At 41.6% G+C, this 22,277-nt stretch overlaps 1 protein-coding gene across 3 annotated transcripts in view; it reads left to right on the top strand.

The window, feature by feature from the left end:
* Positions 1 to 22,277, top strand: part of erc1b (ELKS/RAB6-interacting/CAST family member 1b) — a 788,812-nt gene that overhangs the window by 289,688 nt on the left and 476,847 nt on the right. For all 3 annotated transcript variants that reach the window (XM_078220074.1, XM_078220073.1, XM_078220075.1), the window contains one exon: positions 18,928 to 19,059. In XM_078220074.1, the coding sequence (XP_078076200.1) occupies positions 18,928 to 19,059 (132 nt within the window). The remainder of the gene's footprint in view (positions 1 to 18,927; positions 19,060 to 22,277) is intronic.

The following is a 22,277-nucleotide window of genomic DNA, read 5'->3' as shown; positions in this document are numbered from 1 at the left end:
GCTTGTCAATGTACTGAGTATTTCCAGGGCATTTGAAGCAGATAAGATAAGCCTGGAATCCTTGAAGAGAAAGGAAATGATGTAAACCTTATGCTCAATAACAATTAAAACAGGAATTGGAATTTTGTACTAGTTATTCTATCATCACCTGTGACAAAATATTCGAGGTATCAATATTAATCTAAAGAATTCAAAGTCACAAGGATAGTCAAGTTTCAGAAGCAATGTGTTATGCATCATGAATCTCTTGGAATTCTTTCAGGGGGTACATTAATGGACAAAGGCTATCAGTCAATACTGTTGCAATCCTGTTAGGGACTTCCAACATTTAAAGAATAAATCTGAACATCCAGCAATGTTGCTGCAAGCATATTTTTAAACAATAACAAACTCTATTGCATATCAAAAAGAATTGAACAAAGTAAGCACTATTAACTTAATACTATAGCTTATAAAGACTTATGCTCTAAACTTCGTTCAACTTTTAAACTCTTTCTCCCGCACTACCCATCTCCCCACCCCAAGAGTTCCATTATCTTACAAAATCTTGAAGGTTTATTCACTTTTCCATTAGCCATGTCACAGTGATAGTACTCACTAGCACTCACTGTCCATTAGTAGACTGAGTTTAAGTTTCACTCCACAGACTTGAGAAAAAAATAATCTAGGCTAATTCTCCAGCGTTCGTGTTGCACTGTTGAATATGCCATATTTTGAATGAGCTGTTGAACCAAGACCCTTTGCTCGCTAATGGAAATAAAAGATCCCTTGACACTCTTTCTTTCAAAGAACGGGGGAATTATCCCTGCTATCCTGCTCAACATGCATCCCTCAAACAACATTACTTATAAAACACAGATAATTGATCATTATCACTTTGATAATGGGACCTTACTGTGTGTAAATTGGCTGCCAAATTTCATACAGTGTAAGAAAGGCAACACCCCCAAAGTAGTGTGTTTTGGGCCATACATTCGGGTGGCTCGGTGGCACAGTGGTTAGCACTGCTGCCTCACAGCGCCAGGGACCCAGGTTCAATTCCCGGCTTGCGTTACTGTCTGTGTGGAGTTTGCACGTTCTCCCCATGTCTGCGTATGTTTCATCTGAGTGCTCCGGTTTCCTCCCACAGCCCAAAAGACATGCTGCTTAGGTGCATTGTCCATGCTAAATTCTCCCTCAGTGGATCGAAACAGGCGCTGGAATATGGCGACTAGGGGATTTTCAAAGTAACTTCATTGCAGTGTGAATGTAAGCCCATTTGTGATGAATAAATAAACTTTACTTTTCTTTACCCTGAAGTTGTGAAAAATAGCAACAAAAACTACTTGTGTATTTTTTAGTGCCTTTAAAATTATAAAATATTCCAGAATGTTAAAACCTTTTTTTATTTCTATGTCCCTCACCACAGGAACTTGATGGGCAATTGTTTTATGGAGGCTAGATGCAAGGGGTTTCATACTTGGGAAATTCTGATGTGGCTTCTTACCAATGGATTCAGAGGGTCGTTGACAGAATCCTTGAAGCCTGCTCCCTTGATCACAGTTAGTGAGTGGCCTGATCATTTCCAAGCGATGAGTGGAAAAACAGAGCAAAATCTGTCATTGCTCTTTATTTAAGATTAACTTAATCCCGAGTGATTCCAGTTCCACAGCACAAAACTGCATAGTTTGTCATGAATTGGCAATCCCAAAGATCATTGAGATATAGTTTTTGGTGTGACATTGTCAGTAGTGGGAAGTTGTGCGTGGAGTCTGAAGAGATAGGAGAGGCACTAAATGAATATTTTTCATCGGTATTCACACTGGAGAGGGACAGTGTTGTCGAGGGGAGTACTGAGATGCAGGCTGTTGGACTGGATGGGATTGATGTTCATAAGGAGGAGGTGTTAGCAATTCTGGAAAGGGTAAAAATAGATAAGTCCCCTGGGCCGGATGGGATTTATCCTAGGATTCTCTGGGAGGCTAGAGAGGAGATTACAGAGCCTTTGGCATTGATCTTTGTGTCGTCATTATCTACAGGAACAGTGCCAGAAGACTGGAGGATAGCAAATGTTGTCCCCTTGTTCAAGAAGTGGGGTAGGGACAACCCTGGTAATTATAGACCAGTGAGCCTTACTTCTGTTGTGAGCAAAGTATTGGAAAGGATTATAAGAGATAGGATTTATAATCACTTAGAAAGGAATAATTTGATTAGGGATAGTCAGCACGGTTTTGTGAAGGGTAGGTCGTGCCTCACAAACCTTATTGAGTTCTTTGAGAAGGTGACCAAAGAGGTGGATGAGGGTAAAGCAGTTGATGTGGTGTATATGGATTTCAGCAAAGCGTTTGATAAGGTTCCCCAAGGTAAGCTTTTGCAAAAAATACAGACACATGGGATTGAGGGTGATTTAGTGGTTTGGATCAGGAATTGGCTAGCTGTAAGAAAACAGAGGGTGGTGGTTGATGGGAAATATTCATCCTGAGTTCAGTTACCAGTGGTGTACCGCAAGGATCTGTTTTAGGGCCACTGCTGTTTGTCATTTTTATTAATGACCTGGATGAGGGCGTGGAAGGATGGATTAGTAAATTTGCGGATGACACTAAAGTCGGTGGAATTGTAGACAGTGCAGAGGGAAGTGGCAGGTTACAGAGGGACATAGATAAGCTGCAGAGCTGGGCTGAGAGGTGGCAAATGGAGTTTAATGCGGAAAAGTATGAGGTGATTCACTTTGGAAGGAGTAACAGGAATACAGAGTACTGGGCTAATGGTAAGATACTTGGTAGTGTGGATGAACAGAGGGATCTGGGTGTCCATGTGCATAGATCCCTGAAAGTTGGCACCCAGGTTGATAGGGTTGTTAAGAAGGCATACGGTGTGTTAGCTTTTATTGGCAGAGGGATTGAGTTTCGGAGCCAGGAGTTCATGCTGCAATTGTACAAAACTCTGGTGCGGCCGCATTTGGAGTATTGCTACTCCCTGTTGCTTTTCATTTCCTCCTGAGTATATCATTCTCACTTGATCATTCATAAAAATAGTGTTCCCTGTCCACCATACTTCACATAACCCCAGCATGTTTCATTTCTTCTTTTCCATTTCTTGTTTTAGGTTCTGCAGCTTTCCTTGTTTGTAAAATTCACATTCCTATTCTTTTGATACTGCCAAGCTTATAAATATGGAGGTTTTTTCAGTTCTGGTTGCCGCATTGTAGGAAAGATGTGCAAGTGTTGGAAAGGGTGCAGAGGAGATTTACCAGGATGTTGCCTGGTATGGTGGGAAAATCGTATGAGGAAAGGCTGAGGGGCTTGAGGTTATTTTCGTTAGAGAGAAGAAGGTTAAGAGCTGACTTAATAGAGGCATACAAGATGATCAGAGGATTAGATAGGGTGGATAGTGAGAGCCTTTTTCCTCAGATGGTGATGGCTAGCACAAGGGGACATAGCTTTAAATTGAGGGGTGAGAGATATAGGACAGATGTTAGAGGTAGGTTCTTTACTCGGAGAGTAGTAAGGGCGTGGAATGCCCTACCTGCAGCAGTTGTGGACTCGTCAACATTAAGAGCATTCAAATGGTTATTGGATAAACACATGGATTAGTGTAGATTAGAGGGGCTTTAGATTGGTACCACTGGTCATCATAGAATCATAGAAACCCTACAGTGCAGAAGGAGGCCATTCGGCCCATCGAGTCTGCACCGACCACAATCCCACCCAGGCCCTACCCCCACATATTTTACCCACTAATCCCTCTAACCTACGCATCCCAGGACTCTAAGGGGCAATTTTTAACCTGGCCAATCAACCTAACCCACACATCTTTGGTCAGCGCAACATCGAGGGCCGAAGGGCCTGTACTGCGCTGTTATGTTCTACGTTCTATGTTTCAATGTTGCATTAGGATGTAATACAAATTAGGTCAGATCTGCTCGTGGCATCATTACAGCCCAATGCAACCTGGCAAAATGGTTGAGGTGTCAATGACTAAATTGTCAACACAATGGAAGTCAGTGGCAATCCGTATCCATGAAAATGGCTTAGGATGGCATCAGCACAAATAGACACCAGCAGTGTAGATGGGAGTCCTTGTCAAAGGATAGGTGCTCAGTAAGAGGGGGAGTAAGGACCCCAAGCTAACCACCTAGTGAAACCTCCATATTTATAAGCTTGGCAGTATCAAAAGAATAGGAATGTGAATTTTACAAACAAGGAAAGCTGCAGAACCTAAAACAAGAAATGGAAAAGAAGAAATGAAACATGCTGGGGTTATGTGAAGTATGGTGGACAGGGAACACTATTTTTATGAATGATCAAGTGAGAATGATATACTCAGGAGGAAATGAAAAGCAACAGGGAGTAGCAATAATGCTAGATAAGGAAGCTGCCAAATGTCTGAGTGAGGCGAAATGTGAATCAGATATGCAGAATGATGCTCGTGAAACTAAAGGGAGAACCAGTGGACATTACCAACATTTAGATATATATATATATTATATATATATACCCACAAGCCAACATCGAGATGTATGATTGAATTGAAAAAATAATTGAGCAGGAGAGTGGAAAGAGTTATTTGTGGAAATTGGGACAGTGTTGTTGGAGAAAGAAGAAATAAAAAAAAAACAGGCAGGACCATCTGGTCTTGGGAAAAGAATGAGTGAGGCCAAAAACTGGTTGATTTTTGCTGAAGAACAGGGTTCATGATCAGAAACACGTGGATTCGGCATCATTAAAGAAGATGATGGACATGGAAAATGTTTGGCGATACAGGAAGATTTCAGCTGGAATAATGGCGAGATGAAGATACAGAAATAATGCAAAGAACTTGAAAGCTGACCCAGGAGCCATGCAGAATTCAATCATCATCTGGTGAAAATGGAAACGGTATCCCAACTGAAGAAGATCCAAAGTGGAAAACATAGAACACGGTGGAACCTAGAGAGGCTGAAAAGAAGTAAATGTAGAATTTGTAAATGAATTAACAACATGAGCTAGAAAGATAAGAATGTCATTAGTATGACTGAGCAACAGATTAGAGAATCAGTCAAGTAAGGAGAGGAAAAAAGCATTATCAAAGAGAAATAAAAAATCAAGAAACCATGGATTATGACTACAAATTTGCAAAAGATAAAAGAAAGAAGAAAATGGAAGAATATCAGTACTGAACAAGGTAAGCAAAATACAGATGCTTGAATAATGAATTAAGAGAAACAGAAAAAGCACGGAAACATCAAAGAATCGTATTGACTAGAAAGAGTAGACCTTATATATGCAAAACCAAAGGAGATACAGTGGCACTCAGCATAAAGACCTGAGAAAATAGCAATAGAGAGCCATTTACTGACATTGGTGAAATTAAAAAAGCGTGCAGGGAACATATTGAAGAACTAAATGGAAAAAGTCTGGGTTTATCAAGAGGGTGACTCACTATCATCAAAGATGACCTGTTTGAATTCCAGGGAGTAAGAGAGATGAGAGAAGCAATCAGCATTCTAAAATTGAGTAAACACAGTTTAGAAATTGGACAGGAATTATGTGTCATTTGTAATTTTTGAAAAAACATTCAATCAGGTTAATTGAATTAGCCTCATGACAGTGCTGGAGGTCATTTAAGTAGACTGGAGAAATAGACAACTCGTGAGAAAACTGCATGTATAATTGGAAGAGGAGTTCCGCAAGGGTGTTGTTTATCACCAGTTCTCTTCAATGTCTATGCAAAAGCAATGATCAAAGATGAGTTGGAAGACACTTAAACTGACAATACGATTTGGGCGAATGATATCATCCATTACGTTTGCAAATGAAAGAGCACTTGCAGCAAGCACAGAAGAAGGATTTCAAGAACTCGTAGACTAGTAACGACAAGCATGAAATATGGAATGAAAGTGAACATTGGCAAAACTAAAGTGATGCGCATCTCAAAATCACCATGAAATATTCAAAGAAAGAAAGGAATGAGAACGGGTGCAAAAATTGTAGTATTTTGGAAGCATGCTATCTGCAGATAGAAGGTACAACAAAGAAACAAGAGAACAATGGAAAAAAGCCATTTTTGGTAAGGAGAAACAGTTGCCAACTGGAAAGCTGAATAAACAACTTGAGGCAACTTGTGAAGAGCTTGATTTGGATTGTTGTGTATTAAATGTGAGACTTGGACCTGATGGAAAGAGGAGACCGACTTGCTTGTGGATTTGGAGGAGAATGAAAGGATCAGTTGGGCAGAAAAAGAAACAAATAATGTACTGGGGAGAGTGAACAAAGAAATGCGTTGAACACAAGTAGGAACAGACAGTCTGGCTAGGGACATCTTAGGAGGAAATGGACATGTCAGAGACATTGAGGGGAAGATTTCAAAGAAGACGAGGAAGGAATAGCATATCAAAGCTTGGATGATTTGGAAGTTGAAGGAGATTATTGACAGATTAAAAAACTAGGTGGGACAGGGTAGAGATATGAAAAGACTACTACGAGCCAAGGACCTGTCCACGAGCAGAGCACACACAAATAGAAAATGTTGTAAATATTCAGCACATCAGGCGGCATCTATATAGAGAGAATCAGAACTAACCTTTCAGATAGATCACCTTTTGTCAGAACTGGATAAAGTATCTTTAGCAGGATATATGCAGCTTTAAAAAGGAGAGCAGGACATGGGGGAAGGAACACAAGGGAATGGGAGAAGGCGGGTGAACTTACATGACAAAAGGGATGATGGTGCTTGGCAAAAGTATTTAGTAATGGATAAGTAAACAAAATATTAGTCTTGATGATTTATGATGAGAGTAGCAGAATCACTACCAGTGCCATCCAAAAAAAGAGGGTGTCATGATCTGAAATTGTTGAACTCAGTACTGAGTCTTGCAGTTGTAATGTGCCCATGATTGCTACCATCTAAAAGGACTCAGGCAGCAGATGCATAGGAATACCACCTCCAAGTCAGTCATCACCCTGACTTGGAAATGTATCACTGTTCCTTCACTTGTCACTGGGTCAAAATCCTGGAACTCACTCCCTTCCAGCACTGTGGGTGCACCTACACCACATGAACTGCAACAGTTCAAAAAGGCAGCTCACCATCACCCTCTCAAGAGCAATTAGGGATGGACAATAAATGCTATATCTTGAGCTTACCTTGACCTTCATTGGAACAGTATGGGAGGCTAAGATCAATGCAGGAGTGCTGTGGAGAGTTAGAATGACAGGTAACCAAAAATTTAAGATCACGCTTACAGACTGAAAGGAGGTATTCCTCAAAATAGTTACCTGACCTGTGTTTGGTCTCTCAAATATAGTCACGACCGCATCATGAGTAGTAGATCCAGTATACCAAAGGGAAAAATGTACAAGTAAATTGCTATAGGATTTTTGGGGGGGCTCTGAACAGTTCAAGGGGAGGAATAAAAGGGCACGTGTTGCATCTCCTGCACTTGCATATGGTGGCATGGAAAGGGGAAGGCTGTTGGAGGTGAGTAAGGAGTGGATCATAGTGGATGCAGAATTCTGAAAGGGGAGGGGAAGTTGTGTTTGATTGTGGGATCAAAAGAATGTGGTGGAAATGGCAGGTGAATCGTTGAATGTTGAGGCTGTTAGTATGGAAGGTGAGGACTAGGGAAACCTTCTTGTGGTTCTGTGAGGGAAAGGAAAGCATAAGTACAGGAAGTTGAATGGATTTGGCTGAGGGCCCTGCTTCCCACCATATGGGAGAATCTTCGGTTAAAGAGAAAGGAATTCATATCAATAGCATTTTTATGGAAGGTGCCATCATCAAAATAATGTATGTTAAGGTTTGGGGTGTCTACTGCCCCTTTAAGAGTGTGGGTCAGGTAACCCCTGGGGGATTAGCTCCTCCTAGTGTGGGACTCAATTGTGCAGTCTCATGAGTGTGGAATAGTGCACACCAATAAAGAGCCCCCAGTGTTCAAGTTACCAAACATATCTTGTGGTTCTTTAGGCACCATAAGTCGAAAAGTACATACATCACAACATTTGTTATATAAACAGAGGAACTGAGAGAATGGAAGTGGGGTGGAAGGAAGTGTAATCAAGGTTATTCTGGGTATCTTGTGTGTCAGCTGTTGCTCAGTTGGTAGCATTCTTGTCTCTGGGTCGCAAGGTTCTGGGTTCAACTCCCACTCCAGAACTTGAGCACAAATACCAAGGCCAATGCTGAGTGCAGTATTGAGGGTGCACTGCACTATCAAAAGTGCTTTTTTTGGATGAGATGCTAAACTGAGGCCCCATCTGCGTACCTAGGTGGGTATAAAAGATCCCATGGTCCTATTGCAAAGAAGAGCAGGGGAGTGACCTCAACATCCTGGCCAATATTAATCTCTCAATCAGCATACCACTTTTTAAAAAAAATAGAGTTCCTCGTGATTATCACATTGTAGTTTGTCGTAGTTGTGTGCGATGTGGCTGCCACTACATTACAAAAGTGACTACACTTCTTCATTGGCTGTGAAGTGCTTGGCCTCCAATAAGCATGGAAAATGCTATGAAAAGATTTATTTTTCTTTTTATCTTAGTAACAAGGTAGCTCCACTGTAAGTCCACTGACTTCCATCTTTCCCAACTCCACTAATGACTTATTTTCCCTACTATTCCTCATCTCCACCCAAACTGATTCCACGTTCTGATCACAATCCCATTCTTGATCAACAGTGCTACTCTTCCACCTTCACTAGCTTCCTATTTTTTTTGGATTGTGTATCAACTTGTATATCCTTCCAACAATTGCCAATGGTAGGCAGTAAGAGAGGGAGAGATTCCTGGTCAGCTATGTGATGGAAAGAAATTGAAGCCTCCAACATCACTATCCATTACTCCAGGCTACAACATGTATCTAAAAGTAAATGTTGTCACAGCAACTCTGACTCCTTGGTTGATTGACTCAATTGGCTGGATGGCTGGTGTGAATCAGATTGGTGTCAACAGTGCAGGATCCAACCCAGTTCCAGCTGGGGTGGATTCAGGACCTTTCTCCTTGTCCTACCCATGGTGTTGTCAGTCAGATGTGCTTTTGGACAGATAACCTATTTTGATGGTCTCCAGAGAACTCTATCTGTATTTATCAAAACTTTGCATAATTTTAATTATCTATTATTAAAGATAAATTTGCTTTCTCAGATGTATTAATTGCTACATTTTTGCACACACGAGCTATTGAGTTTGTTGTTTGTGAATAATTAGCTTTATTATGTAATATTTGACCTAAAAAGCATGCAGTGTCATATCAGTGGCACAGTAGTATGTATTGCAGTAAAGAATAGTGCATAACATAGAAGACACTGGACATCACAGACAAAATGTTCTAATTGTGCAGAATTGGGGGTTAATCTTTCAAATGCTTACAATCCCACCAACTGCAAAGATATAGCCTGATCATCCATAGTTTTCTTGCCTCAAGGTCATTTATTTAAATATGTGAAGTCCACAAACCAAGGTCATAGATTGACTGCAGCAAGCCTCAGAATTTTGACAGAACATAGAATTTCCAGCAGCCTTAGTGCTGCCTCTACTGTGCATGTGTGTTAAAATGAAAACCTCTCACTCAACTAACAGGACACCAGGGATATGGAAGTGTTTTTTGCACTCTGCACTGGTGTGGTGAAGTTATAATCTCCTCCTGGGGCCAGCTCTCACCCCTACACTCAACCGAGACAGGCTCAGAAGAAAATTGACATATTTAATTGGACAAGGAGTGGCAATCCAACACCGATTGTCATTTTGAGGAAGTAGGAAGTTATGGCCCAGAATTTACAGCATTGATACTGGACATTGGTCAGCTGGTTTGCGCAGTATTTATGCTCCACACGTGATTGCACCTACTCTGTTCCATCTAACCACAGCTGCAAACCTTTCTACTCGGGTAGTTTCACGTTAAATGAATCAATGCTATTGCCAGTGAACTACTCTTTTTGGTAGCATGTTTCACATTCTATCCTCTCTGGAAAATAAGTTCTCCTGAATTCTTTATTGGATTTATTACTGACGATGTTGTATTTATGGCCCTGAGTTTTGTACTCCCTCACAAGTGGAAACATTTTCTCTATGTCAACCCTATTAAACCGTTCCATAATTTTAGAGATTCCGATTAGGTTTCCCACTCAGCTTTCTCTTTTTTGGTATAAAGAGGACTGCTGGTTCAATTTTTGCTGATAGTTAGAACCTCTCAGCTCTGGCATCATCTATTCAAATCCTATTTGCATCTTCTCCATTGCATTTATATCTCTTATGTAATATGGAAACCAGAATGTACACAGTACAATAAGAGTGCATGATGTATTTCTGTCATTTACATATTCATAAAATGGATGGGAGCAACAAACAATCATGCTGCTCAACTTGGAAGGAATTTTGCACTAATGTCTGCTGGATTTATAGCAGTTTTCAGCGTAACACCAATAGGAAATCTATCTCCACAGGTGTAAACTGAAAACTAAATAAGTTTTATTTTAAATTAATGATTTGCTGGTTTGGGATTTCCTCTTCTCACATTTCTCTCTGCTTTTGATACATGCTTGATTCTGAAGAAAGCGTGCTGTTTTTTATTTGTCCTTGCCAGTTGCTGTGATTCTGGATGCGTTTTTTCCAGCACTCGTTTATATCAAAACTTAAGTGAAGCCTTCAGAGTTTCATTATAGTGATTCTATTGTTTAATGGATCCAAGCCAGAGGGTAAAGTACAAAGAAAACATAGATATTTTCCTTGATACTAAGTTTATTCAGATGACGCAGCCTTACAGATCTCTGCCTGCTAACTATTGATTCAGTGTCCCAGCTGACTCTATTTATATGTGATCCCGGTCTTTAATGAAACAAAGCCTGTGCCTGTGTCTCTTCAACAACATAATCAACAAACCATTAACAGGTTTCCCCTTTCTTTAAAACTAAGAAACTTCATAATGTTCTTAAACATACTTAACATACCAAGCAATCAAAGAAAAAAAAGGTTTCAGACATCCAATAATTTATTGGAGCAACCATTTCTTTACAAAGCAGTCTGAAATTAGTGACTTGTGTTGATCCACTTTATATTAGAACTATCTTTACCTTCCAGCATTTCCTTTATACTAGCAAGATCAATCCTCAACCATTTTCTCAGTGACACCCTTTGTGAAATGAGCATTATCCCAGAGGGAGCAGTTATTCACATAGCGTTCAGTGGGCACATTTTTCTCAAGAATGCCCCTTCTATGGGATTTCCTTCAGAATGTTAGATAAATCCAATCCCATATCTATCATTTCTACTAGCACCAGTATTTTTACAGCAAGAATGTTTTTAACCACCCATTTTATTTTCTGGCTTCCCAGGCCAAGAGACAACATTGCAACTAACATCTTTCCCCACCAAGAATATGCTGTACTGGAATATCCATCCAGAAGATTGTCACTAAAAGGACTAATTTATATCTTTTGGGTCACCGAAAGCTGGAAAGTTGAGTTAATTTCCCCTCCGAACCTACTCAACAGTAACGTGCTTCATAGTACTAAATTCCAATATGTCATGAGTGGCATTGGGTCTTGTGTGAGTGCACAGCCAGTTTAACTTCCAATGGAACTTCTTAACGGGTCTGTTTCTTCCTTGGAGGCAACATCATTTTACTGTGAGGATATGGCCGAATTTATCAGGAAGAGATTAAAACTTTCTAGATATGATAGTTGATTCAAGGTTATTCCTGACTTAATCTGACTGAAGTCTAATCACACATGTTTAAAGGCCTTCCAGAGCCTGATTTCCAATTTAAATTCCCATTTTATCTATAACAAATGCGCCATGAATGCTGACCTAGCCAGCAATGCCCACATTCCGTGAATGATTTTTAAAAATTGTTCAAATTACACAGAACCTGCCCATAGATAAATCATTACCATGCACCATAAATATATAAAATTCTGATGGGACTGGACAGGCTAGATGCGGGAAGAATGTTCCCAATGTTGGGGAAAGTCCAGAACTAGGGGTCACGGTCTAACAATGAGGGGTTAAGCCATTCAGGACTGAGATGAAGAAGAACTTCTTCACTCAGCGAGTTGTGAACCTGTGGAATTCTCTCTCTCAGAAAGCTGCTGGGGCTAGTTCATTAAATATGTTCAAGAGGGAGCTGGAAGTGGCCCTTGTGGCTAAGGGGATCAAGGGGTATGGAGAGAAAGCGAGAGTGGGATAGTGAAAGTGCATGATCAGCCATGATCATATTGAATGATGGTGCTTCAAGGTCACTTTTCCTGTAGTGGAGGGAAGCACATTCCAACATCTTGATCGCCAAGTCACCCTTCGAAACACCAAGCCACTAGTCTCGCTTTAGCCTTGTATGACCCACCAGGAAGAAGTTTTTTTCTGTTCATTTCCACCTTTGAGATAAGGCTGGCTGTTCCCTACAAGCACATCAGAGGGTGTACTAAATTTTTTCCAACTATCCAACTTGTAATGTTTTGCATTCTTAATGATTTATCTTCTAACTTGTTTGTATCCTTCAAACCTTTCTGATCATAATGGCTCTACTTCTCATGGCATTCCTTGTTTCTTCTCTAGTGCTTGTTCTAGTCCAACTACAGTCTCCACTTGCCCTCCTATCTTGTTGTGGACTACCACTACATGACCTCTCCCTCCTGTGATCAGAGGTTCTGTTGCCAGTATATGATCTTTTCCCAGGGCCAGAGTCACTTGCACATCCGCTATGGAAATTCATACTGCATTTTTAGCTTTCTATATTTTCACCTCATTTTGCCAGTCCATAAATCTCTTGTTCATCACCTTGAACAGTTAGCTGATGTTTGAATTTGTCAATGGCTTTCCCCGCTCTTCCCACAGTGGTTGCATCCCTTAATTTACTGGCCCTGTCTATTATGGATGTTACTTTTTTTTGTAATTTTATAGCCAATTTTTTTGCAGTTGGATAAATAGCATCGGTGTCGTTTTGTCCATTGTCATCCAGCCCCTTAGCTACTCTTTTTTTGCTCCTCATAACTGTCAAACTTGAAGTGAAGTGCAGAATGGCTACTAATTGCTCAAATTCTGCAAGTAATCAGTCCTTATTAAACTAGGTGATTGCACCCAAATAGTTTGACTACTGTATTGAAAAATTGCTGCCTTCTGATCATGCCCTGTCACTTTATACAGACCTTTCCACTCTTTCTGAATGTCTCTTTTCCAGTATCCTCTAGATGAATTGTTATCTGTAGCGGTCTTATATGATGCAGGATTTTATCTGAAACTTCTCCCTTGGATACCCTTCACCTTGCATGTAGGGGCAGGACTCAGTGGTCATGGTCCATGTAGGTACCAATGACGTAGGTGGGACTAGGAAAGAGGTTTCGCTGAAGGAGTATGAGCAGCTTGGGACTAAATTAAAAAGCACAACCTCAAAGTTAATAATCTTTGAATTTCTACCTGAGCCAAAAACAAATTGGCGGAGGGGAAATCAGATTAGGATTAAATGCGTGGTTCAAAATTTGGAGTGGAAGAAATGGGTTTAGATTCACAGGGCATTGGCACCAGCATTGGGGAAAGTAGGTGTTGTACCACTGGAACAGTTTTCACTTGAACTGTGCCGGGATGAATATTGTGGCAAATCATAAAGCAAGGGCGGCAGAGAGGGCACTCAACTAAATAGTGGGGGCTAGGGATCAAGTCTGAGAAAATGTGATAGATTAAATGGAGAAGACAAGGCAAAAGAGCAAGTTAGGAATAAGGGAAATGATTATCGGAACATAACAGGAAGAAAAACATAGAAACTAGAAGCAGGAGTAGACCATTTTGGCCCTTTGAGCCTGCTCCACCATTCACTTTGATCATGGCTGATCATCGAATTTAATATCCTGAATACCCCTTCTCCCCCATATCCATTGATTCCTTTAGCCCCAAGAGCTATATCTAATTTCTTTTTGAAATCGGACAGCATTTTGGCGTCAACTGCATTCTGTGGTAGTGAATTCCACGGATTCACCACTCTCTGGGTGAAGAAATTTCTTCTCACTTCAGTTCTAAAGATTTACCCCTTATCCTCAAACTATGACCCCTAGTTCTGGACTCCCGCCACCATAGGGAAAATTCTTTCTGAATGTACCCTGTCTAACCCTGTTAGAATTTTATAAGTTTCTATGAGATCCCCTCTCACTCTCCTAAACTCCAGTGAATATAATCCTAACCAATTCAGTCTCTCTTCATATGACAGACCTGCCATCCCAGGAATCAGTCTGATAAACCTTTGTTGTACTCTCTATAGCAAGGACATTCTTCCTCTGATAAGAACACCAAAATTGCACACATTACCCCAGGTGTGGCCTCACCAACGCCCTATACAATTGCAGCAAAATACCTCTATACTCAAATCCTCACGCTATGAAAGCCAAGAAACCATTTGCCGCCTTCACTGTCTGCTACACCTGCACACAATTTCAACGACTGATGCACGAGGACTCAAAGGTCTCATTGAGTATCCACTTCTCTCAATTTACACCCATTCAAGTCATAATCAGACAGACTGAGTGCACCAGCAGATAAGGCTGGAGGTTACGTAAAACCAAAAATATCGAATTAAAGATACTGTATCTGAATGCATGTGGCATTCATAACAAAACAGATGAATTAACACAAAGACAAATAAATATGTATGATCTGATAGCCATCACATAGGTATGGCTGCAGAATGACAAAGACTGGGATCAGACTTATCAAGAGCACACACCATTTAATAATTACAGGAAGCTAGAAAAAGACGAAGTGTAGCTCTGTAAAAGGCTGACAATGGGACTATAGAATTCTGGAGATCAAGATGTAGAATCATTTTGGGTCAAGATGAGAAATAATGAAGGTAAGAATGCACTTGTGGGAGTGGTTCATAGGCCTCCTAACAGTAACCACACTGTAGGACAGGGTAAACAGGAGAGAATAATGGAGGCTTGTGGAAATGGTACGATGATAATCATGGGTGATTTTAATCTGCATATAAATTAGACAAAGCAGATTGGCATAGGTAGCCTGGGTAATGAGTACATATGATATGACCAGGCCCCAACCATTTGAAATGAATTGTCTGCATGGATGGACAGCCAAGGTGTTGTGAAGCATCTCATCAATCAATGTGTGATTTATTTCACAAAGCCCATTATTGAAGGGACTTTCAGTGCACTGTTTATCATTACAAAGTTCATATTTTCACACGTCTCAGAAGTTGTCAGTGGCAAAGTCCCCCCCTATTGTCAGTTTGGAATGTAGCCAGTGCCCGCGGTCTGGTCCCTATCCATTTTCCCGTGATTTTATCCACAATTACTGTTTTGTCTTTACCATGTATTACTGTAGACAGGCTGAATCTTGTTGCCATATGTGAAATAAAAATGTTTCAATTCTTGTGTGGCATCTTTAAATCCATAGCTGCTGCTATTTTATATTCTCATGCTCAAGAAAGACATAGAATGGGCCATGATGGTGTCCTCTGATACTTATTGCATATATCATTTTTTCACCAATTTCTTCATTAAGCTTTATGTATTCATCAACTACCCCTCTAACTTTTAGTAGGATTTTTTAACCAATGACAAGAGGGATGAGCAAATTGTCTATGGAACTTTAAAAAAATTTGCTTTTATTCTCTCTCTTTTCTGTCACTTGATGTCATTAACGCTTGTTTAACATTTGGATTAGAGATGCTAGTTTTGTTTTAAAGGGATGCAGTAATGTCCTGATTGGGTGAATTGCAAATCTGCTGACTTTCCAAAGACAATTAATTGCTTTATCATGTTCCGTGTCCAATTTCATTTCTGTCTTGTTCATGGATGGCTTGTTCAAGGGTTATCTCACTAGAAACTCACAGGGCCCTATTTTACCATTTTCATTCTAAGTGCTGGGCAGACTTGAAACTCGGAGTGTTTCAGATCCAATTTTTAGACCCATTCTCAGGTGCCTCTATACGCACTCTGCCTGAAAAAATATCAGTGATTCCGAATTGTGCTGCAGAAGCCTGTGGGTGGGGCTTAATCCAAATTCCGATTTGGTACCTCCAATGCGGCTCCCCTGCCACATCGCTCTCAGACTGGATAATGCCTCCTCCTGGCCCCCACAGACATTGCCCTCACCCCCCCCCAACATTACTGACCCCTTTATCCCCCACCCCCTCCGCCACCCAGACCGATCATGGGCCTCTCCTCCCCTTTCCCCCCCACTGACCTCAGGCAGAGTGGCAGCGGACCCCCCTTCTCTTCCCACTGATCTCAGGCAGAATGGCAGTGCCCCCCCTTGCCCCTCATTGATCACAAGCAGAGTGCCCACCCTTCTCCCCCACAAATCTCAAGCAAAGAGCCATCCGGACACTTACCTCCTCACTAACTGGAGTGTCTGAATTGGACTTTTGTGGAGCATGTCTGTTTTGCGCCGATTCTGGATGGGCGCACACAGTTGTAAAGAGGGAAGTGCCGGTAAATTGGGCGTGCAGCCCATTAAGTCAATTTAAATGCATGCGGCCATTTTCGGGTCTTGGTAAAGGAGGAACCGGCGCAGAGCTGGGCACGGATCATGCTACTCGCCTCACCCAAATTTATGAAGTTTTCACACCCGAAAATGGGCGCAACTTGATGGTAAAATCAGGCCCTATATCTGTACGAATAAAGTGGCTTACTCCAGCTGTTCTACATGGAATCACCACTCTTTTCAGTAGCATGACAAGAGCAGAGAAGGCAGAGTTATATAAAATTTTGTGTGGGATGCAGTTAAAAGGACAGAAAACTGATAACAGCGTTGGAGCAGAGATTGTGAATTGGGCAATTCTATGGTTATGTTTCAGTTTTGCCAAAGCTGACCAATCCATTTAACCAGCCTTATTGAAGGACTCAAATTAAGGAGTCTGTGCTGTCAAGAGATTCTGCAGGAGTATGCCATTTGGGGAATGTCGTCTCTGGGGGACACAATTAGAGAGGAGCAGGTAACTTGAGGACCAAATCTATTGAGTGAGAAAAGTGGGAGATCCTATGTTCCGGAGGCCGAGTTGGAAAGGCTGTGGGATTGCACATGGGTGCCACACTTGTCCAGGGAGTGATGCGAATGCTTGTAATCTCATAGGATAGTCTTTGTTGTATCTGCTATTCCATGTGTGATTTATAGTTGGCATCAATCATCATTTGCCTTTTAATTAACGTTTAATTTATGTGGATTCGGATTCGTGTTATACTCAAAGGTACAAAAAGTGGAATTGTGTTGGTGATTTCTTCATGGCTGGGGGTGGGGGTCATTCAGTAAATTTGGTTATTTTGGTTTACAGTTCCCCCGTGGGAATCATAACTCCTATTCAGGATATTGATGTGTCAAGCAAGTAGTAATCTCAGTGTGCAATGTACAGACTAATATCCTGCTTGGGTCAAAGGCTTACATCTCAACACTGTGATTTCATGATGTTTCCGATGTGCAAATTCATCCCAGACATTTCTCCCTGTCCTCCTTCAGTGCACAATGCATCAGTGAGTGAAGGAGACATCAAAAATTTTTTTAAAAGTAAATTTTTGTTCAATATCCAACACAACCAGCTTTTGTTAGTATCCACGTACTGTGCCGATGTTTTTAAGGACATAAGAAATGCAGGAGTGGGTCATAGAGCCCCTTGAGTCCATTCAACCATTCAAAAAGATCATGGCTAAACTACATCTACTCCACTTTCACTCTCTTATCCCCATGTCCCTTGGTTCCTTTAGCCTTGAATATATTCCTTGACAGAGTATTCAAAGCCTTCAAATTTCAAAGATTCACAACCTTTTTGAAGGAAGTAATTTCTCCTAAATGTTGTATTTCCTGTACCTTGAGATGATAGCACCTAGTTCTAGATTCTCCAGATTGGGGAAGCAATCTCTCAGCCTCTACCCTGTCAAGCCCTCAAAGAATTATATACATTTCCATGCAATCACCTCTCATTCTTCTGAACTTCAGAGAATATATGGGCTATTCTATTCCGTCTCTCCTCATAAGTCATCCATCTCATCCCAGGAATCAATCTGCTGAACCTTTATTAGACCACTTGTAAGGCTTCCTTAGGCAAGGAAACCAAAACTGCACCCAGTACTCTAAGGGTAGAATTTCACAGTGGTTGGGTGGGCATGCGCGCGACCCGGAAGTCCATGAAATAGGGCTTACATCCCAATGTCGTCATGTATTTGCGCAGTATTTGCTGGGCAGGCGCAGGCACGCATCTGCTGACTATAAGAGATGTAATTAAGGGGATTGAAATGCCAACTGACCTGACTCACGTTGCCCATATGATTTTAAACTTGTCGCATAGGCAGGTGGCCCAACCAAATGTAATCCATTTTCATGCGAGGGGAGGATAAAAGACCCCTGCTGCAAAGGTTGGCTGAGGAGTTAGGCCTTTATAGGGGTGAGGTGTGTTCGTATTCTGGAGGAAAAACATTTTTACCCGGGGGTGGTGATGGCTTGGAATGCACTGTCTAGGAGGTTGGTAGAGATGAGTTGCCTCACATCCTTTAAGAAGTACCTGGATGAGCACTTGGCATGTCATAACATTCAAGGCTATGGGCCAAGTGCTGGTAAATGGGATTAGGTGGGAGGTCAGGTGTTTCTCACATGCCGATGCGGACTCGATGGGCAGAAGGGTCTCTTCTACACTGTATAATTCTATAATATACCTGCCATGATTGAAATCTGTGTGCAAACTGAGAAATGTCAGTGTGAGGTTTGCAGCTGTGCTAAATGTGTGAAGGTTGACGTGAATCTATGAATGTGAGATAAGAAATAAAAACAAAAACTGGAGGAAACAGTCAGGCAGCATCTGTGGAGTGAAAACAGAGTCATTGAACTGAAAAGTTATCTCTGTTTCTTTCCACGGAAACTGCCTGACCAGCTATGTGTTTCCAGCAGTTTTTGTTTGTACTTCAGATTTCCAGTAAAATTTCTTGTCATGTTACTTTTCAAAATTTATAACAATAACGATCATTGCCTTTTTTCCCCACTCCTTTAGGATACTTTACGACAAAAAGATGACAGGATTGAGGAATTAGAGGAGGCTTTAAGAGAGAGTGTGCAGATAACAGCAGAACGTGAGATGGTATTAGCACAAGAAGAAGCTGCCAGGAACAATTCTGAGAAACAGGTCTGTATTATGTACAACCATCAGTCTGTGCATAATTTTCATTTTTATTAATGCTTCTGTATCATCCATATAAACTTTTAGTATTGAATGTGTTCTGTGTTTAAACTGTTACACTCGCTACAGACTCTATCCCCCTCTCTGTCAACAGTCTGACATTAAGTCAATTTGTTCACAATCTTGGTGTCACATTTGATCCTGAGATGAACTACAGACCTTGTATGTATTCCAAGACTATTATCGCCTATTTCTACCTCTGTAACATCACCCAACTTCTCCCTTATCTCAGCTCATCTGCTGCTGAAACCCTCATCCATACCTTGATTACCTCTAGACTCAACTATTTCAATGCACTCCTGGCTGATCTCCCCCATTCGAACCTCTGTAAACATGTGGCCATCCAAATCTTTCCTGTCCAAACTCTCTTAACTCAGGATATCCCATTCCCTTATCACCCTTCTGCTCACTGACCTACACTGGTTCCTGGTCAAGCAACATCTTGATTTCAAAAGTGTCATTTTTTTCAAATCCCTCCCAATTTTCCTCTCCCAATCTTGTCATCTCCTCCAGCCCCATAACCATCGAATATATCTGCACTCCTCTATTCTGGCCTCTCCTGCATTCCCAATTATTATTGCTCCACCATTGGTGGTCATGCCTTCCGTTGCCTGGGCTACAAGCTCTGCGATCCATTCCCTATACCTCTCAGCCTCTCTATCTCACTTTCTTCCTTTAAGATGCTCCTTAAAACTTGCCTCTTTGACCAGGTGTTTTTGGTCATCAGATCTAACACCTCTTTTAGTGGCTCAGTGTCATGCTTTGTTTAAAAATGCTCCTGTGAAGCACCTCAGATGTTTCACTATGTTAAAGGTGCTGTATAACTTTTTTTATTCATTCATGGGATGTGGGTGTCGCTGGCTAGGCCACCATTTATTGCCCGTCATTAATTGCCCTGAGGAGATGGTGGTGAGCTGTCGTCTTGAGCTGCTGCAGTCCATGTGATGTAGGAAACCACAGTGCTGCCAGGATTTTGACTCAGCAATAGTTATGGAACAGTGATATATTTCCAAGTCAGGATAGTGTGTTACTTGGAGCGTGACCAAAACTGACGCAGGTTATCGCTGAGTGAGTGTCACTTGATAGCACTGTCGACACTTTCCAACACTTTGCTGATGATCGAGAGTAGACTGACTGGACGATAATGGGCTGAGTTGGATTTGTCTTGCTTTTTGTTGGCGGGATATACCTGGACCATTTTCCACATTGCCACGCAGATACCAGTGTTACAGCTGTACTGGAACAGCTTGGTGAGGAGCCTGGCTAGTTCTGGAGCAAAGTCTTCAGAACTATTGCTGGAATGTTGTCAGGGACCTTTGCCTTTACTGTATCCAGTGCCTTCAGCTGTTCCTTGACATCCAGTGGAGTGAATCCACTTGGCTGAAGACTGGCACCTGTGATGCTGGGGACCTCAGAAGGAGGCTGAGATGGATCATCAACCAGGTTAGGGGAGGGGGGGCTGCTGGGTAACTTGCTCTTTCAGAGAGTCAGTGCAAACTCGATGGGTTGAATGGCCACCTTCTGGGATTCTATCGTTTTATGATCTGTTGGTTGTGGAATCGTTCAGCTTTATCTATCACGTGCTGTTTCTGCTGTTTGACTTGCAAGTAGTCCTGAGTTGTAGCTTCACCAGGTCAACACCTCATTTTGCCTGGTGCTGCTCTTCGCATGCCCTTCATTCCATTCTGCATTGAACCAGGGTTGATCCCCTGGCTTGATGGTAACGGTGAGTGAGGGAGATGCCCGGCCATGAGGGTTATAGATTGCGATTGTCTCCAATTCTGCTACTGCTGATGGTCCACATCGCCTCATGGATGCCCAGTTTTGAGTTGCTAGATCTGTTTGAAATCTATCCCATTTTGCACATGGGTAGTGCCACACAAGATGATGAAAGGTATCCACAAGGTGATGATGAGACTACATCTCCACAAGAGCTTTGCGGTCACCACTCCTACCAGCACTCTTGTGGACAGATACATCTGTTACAGGTAGATTGTTGAGTATGAGGTCAAGTAGCTTTTTCTTCTCTTGTTGGAGCCCTCACCACCTGCTGAAGTCCCAATCTAACTGTTATCTCCTTTAGGACTGTACCATCTCAGTCAGTAGTGGTGCTACCAAGCTACTCTTGGTAATGGAGACTGAAGTCTCTGAACTGTGCCCTTGCCACCTTCAGTGCTTCTTCCAAGTGGTGTTCGCATCGAAAGAATACTGATTCATCAGCTGATGGGGACACTAGGTGGTAATCCGAAGGAGATTTCCTTTCCCATGTTTGACCAGATGCCATGTGACATTCATGGGGCCCAGAGATGATGTTGAAGACTACCAGAGAAACTCCCTCCTGACTCCATATTATCACCGTGCTTCCACCTCTGGTGGGTCTGTCTTGTTGGTAGAACAGGGCATACTCAGGGATGGTGGTGTCTGGGATGTTGTTGTTTAGACCAGTTAATTTTATCTTGGTAGATATACCATAGAATTACATAGGACGTATGGCACAATAACAAACCATTTGGCCGAACCAGTCCATGCCCTCATCTTTCATCTTTCCCCATCTGAATATCGTCTTAATCCTCTATTCTCTTCTCCCTCATACTCCACTTTAGCTTCTCCTTAAATGCATCTAAACTGTTCGCTTCAACCACTCTCTGTAACAAGTCCCACATTTGGACTACACTTTGGGTAAAGGAGTTTCCTCTGAATTCCCTGTTGGATTTCTTAGTAATTATCTTATTTTGATGGCCTCTAGTTATGCTTTTCCCTAGAAGGGGCAACATTCTCTGTTTCCACTCTATCAAAATGTTTTAATAATTTTAAAGTCTTCTATCAGGTTATTCCTCAGCCTTCTTTTTCCAAGAGGAAACAGACCCAGCCTGTCTATCCTTGTCTGATAATGCACCTTTCATTTCGGATATCATCCTTGTGAATCTTAGCCTCCTCTCTATATCCTTTTTATTTTATGGCGACTGAAACTAAGACTGATATAATTAAGTACGTTTGAAGGTAGCCAATGCATGATGTGGGAAATATGGGAGGTGATCTGTTCCAGAGGAGGAGGCTACACAAATATCCCCTCCTGATGATAGGAGAGCTGAGCGTACCAGTTCAAAAGACAAGGTTGAAGCATTTGTGCATGATCCATCCTTGGCTTTCTTCTGAGGTCCCTA

Source organism: Mustelus asterias, chromosome 9 (genome assembly GCF_964213995.1).
Source record: "Mustelus asterias chromosome 9, sMusAst1.hap1.1, whole genome shotgun sequence".
Classification (NCBI taxonomy): domain Eukaryota; kingdom Metazoa; phylum Chordata; class Chondrichthyes; order Carcharhiniformes; family Triakidae; genus Mustelus; species Mustelus asterias.
This window is presented reverse-complemented; position numbering and strand designations above follow the sequence as displayed.